This window comes from Elaeis guineensis, chromosome 10 (assembly GCF_000442705.2).
Source record: "Elaeis guineensis isolate ETL-2024a chromosome 10, EG11, whole genome shotgun sequence".
NCBI lineage: Eukaryota > Viridiplantae > Streptophyta > Magnoliopsida > Arecales > Arecaceae > Elaeis > Elaeis guineensis.
This window is the reverse complement of record NC_026002.2, coordinates 28,531,867-28,534,602: the sequence shown is the minus strand read 5'-3', so window position 1 is coordinate 28,534,602 and position 2,736 is coordinate 28,531,867. Positions and strand designations below refer to the sequence as shown.

Below are 2,736 nucleotides of genomic sequence, written 5' to 3'. Positions count from 1 at the left end.
TTCAATTTGTTGCATTCGAACACAACTTCGATTTTAAGTTTTTGCTTTTAGACTTTATCTACCATTCACATGGTATGTATTTTAGCGCATATATAGCGTACAAGATGATTTATTTCTAAATTAAAATTTTTCATGTACGGTAAACAAGATTGAAATAAAAATAAAAATTTTATTTTGTAACTAATTTGAGAATTTCTGAATGATGTCATTTTTATTTTTTATCTCTAAAAATAATTATTAAAATTGAAATAAAATGTAAATTATACAATGATTTTATTTTTTATTTTCACAGATTATTTTTATAATTTCTAAAAAAATAAAAGATTATTATATTTTTTTTTAATATAACAATTAATAGCATCTCCACTACGACTATCGTTGCCTCTGCCATTGTTGTTGCCACCATCAATCTCATTACTTATATTGCCTTAATAATACTACAATCACCATCATTGCTACCTCCATATGCAACATCATTGATACACCAATCCTCAATTTTATCAATCAATGTTACCATTGCTATCCATACTATATAGTTGGCATCATTGTCATTACCATCACTACCATCTCTTTACCATACTATCATTATTATCATCTTCACTTTTATTACATCGCCAGCACCCTACGACATGCACCATATCTCCATTATCATGGTATTCATCATTTCTAATGCTTTACTCTAGTTTTCACCACCATCATTTTATTTATATTTTTAAAATAATCAACTACAAACATATCCATATTTTTAAATCTAAAAAAAATAAAAATAGAGTTTTTATTTTTTTCTTAAAATATATAAAAAAAAGTGATATCAAACAATATCTAAATTATGTCTTACTGATTTGTAAATATATGTGTTCCCATTGTTGACTGATTAGGAAAGTAATTATTATGGTACAAACCGCATAGCTTCGGCGGACTCTCATCGCAAGCCGCAGTATCCACGGAATCCACACCCTAGCATATCATATGGGGATCGCATGTGTCTAGTGTACAAGTACCTATGTGATATCTTCTTCACGGATCTTTTAAAGGAAATATCATTGCATAGGGCCAAAATTCTACTAGCTCCTCCCTTTTTCTCCAACTGAAATCTGACACAGAAAAAAAACGAAATAATCCAAAAAAAAAAAAAAAAAAAAGTAGAATCAGGGAGTACTCCACCAACTCTTTATAAAGCGGCAAAGCTGGGACGGTACTCGTATGCCTCTTGAAACGGCATCCCCTTGCACACGCTCTCGTTGGCTAAGGAAGATGTGCGGAGGAGCGGTCGTACCCGACTTCCTCGCTGCCAGCGGTGGCCGCCAGCTCATGCCGCCGGTTAACTGGCTGTCGGAATCATCTGACATCATCCCAGGTAACTCCAAATTCCTCCGCTGCATCTCCACAACGTACGTTTCCTGCGGTTCGTCTTATCAGTTCTTCTGTGTTCTTTTAATTCTCTTTTTTGCTAAACTTTAAGGATGCGACCGTGAGGGCGAGAAGACGGTGGAGAAGGTGGCTGCGGCTGCGGCCGAGGAGGATGGTAAGGCCGGGGGGAGACACCGTGGGCCGCGGAAGAACTCGTATAGGGGAATCCGGAGGCGACCGTGGGGGAAGTGGGCCGCGGAGATAAGGGACCCAAGGAAGGGGGCACGGGTGTGGTTGGGGACCTTCGCCACCGCCGAGGATGCCGCGCGGGCCTACGACACCGCCGCCCGCGAGATCCGCGGCCCCAAGGCCCGACTCAACTTCCCCGACTCCCCATCCTCCGTTGGCCCCGTCCTCCGGATCACCAAGAAGCCCCGAGCTCCGGCGCCGGAGGGGAGCTTGACGTCGTCGCCATCGCCGTCGTGCTCCTTCTCATCGGCGATGCAGTCCGCGGTGTCGCTCGCGGAGATGGCGTGCGCGCCGGCCGGAGGAAACCGGGGCAACAACGGTGGTGGGCCGTATAATGTCGGGCTGTGCGGTGACGTGCGCCCCGTCTGATCCATGATAATATCTCCTTTGGACGGCTGTGATGTATCATAACTTGTGGGACCGTTTAGATACCGTTGTGATTTCCGTTGCTCTTTAAATGAAATAATATTTTATTTTCCCTTTTTTTTGTATAAAAAAAGAGATTCCAGTGGTTAGCTGCCAGGTGCTCAGGGATAGCCTGATAGGCCTGCAACAGTATAAAGCATCGTCTATACGTTGTAATAGAAAATTCCACGCAGATGTCGTATCAGCAGTGTAATTTGTCCACGTGGCAACTTTGGACGGCAGATTCATCTGCTGCATAAATATTTCTATGCGTACAATCCTTTTAATGAAACGGACGGGGCTTTTACCCTTTTTTTGACGCGTGTCTGCTTTGAAACCGACCGTTCAACCGTTTGTCAAGAATGGTAAAGTTTTTTGCGGGATTCCGGATGCGGGGATTTAAGTCAGTGGTATGGATGCGATACCGATGGGATGGGCAGCGTGGGTTCGGGTTGCATCTTTTCCGCGAAAGAATGATTAGTCTTCTTTCACGCCGTCACCCGTCGGATCGCGCTCCGCATAGATCGTAAAGATCTCGATCTGTTCATTCATCCACCTGCGCAGATCTCGAAGCAACCACTGCGCGATCCAACGGTGGATTCGTGAGAAGGAAGGTTAAACTTCCTTCAGGTAAAACTATACAATGCTGTCCGTTGGCGGCGGATCAACGGAACAAGAGAAACCGGGGGCTGGTTTCCGGTGTGCGGATCTACGCAGGGTGTGCCCACCGTC

The 2,736-nt window shown here is 43.7% G+C and overlaps 1 protein-coding gene across 1 annotated transcript; it reads left to right on the top strand.

Annotated features, from left to right (window-relative positions):
• The first annotated feature begins 1,191 nt into the window (after positions 1–1,191).
• On the top strand, positions 1,192–2,078 carry LOC105052545 (ethylene-responsive transcription factor RAP2-3). The gene is made up of 2 exons (XM_010933383.4): positions 1,192–1,357; positions 1,463–2,078. The coding sequence occupies exons 1-2, from the start codon at positions 1,204–1,206 to the stop codon at positions 1,966–1,968; spliced, it is 660 nt and encodes a 219-aa protein (XP_010931685.3). The 5' UTR covers positions 1,192–1,203; the 3' UTR covers positions 1,969–2,078.
• Positions 2,079–2,736: the final 658 nt, after the last annotated feature.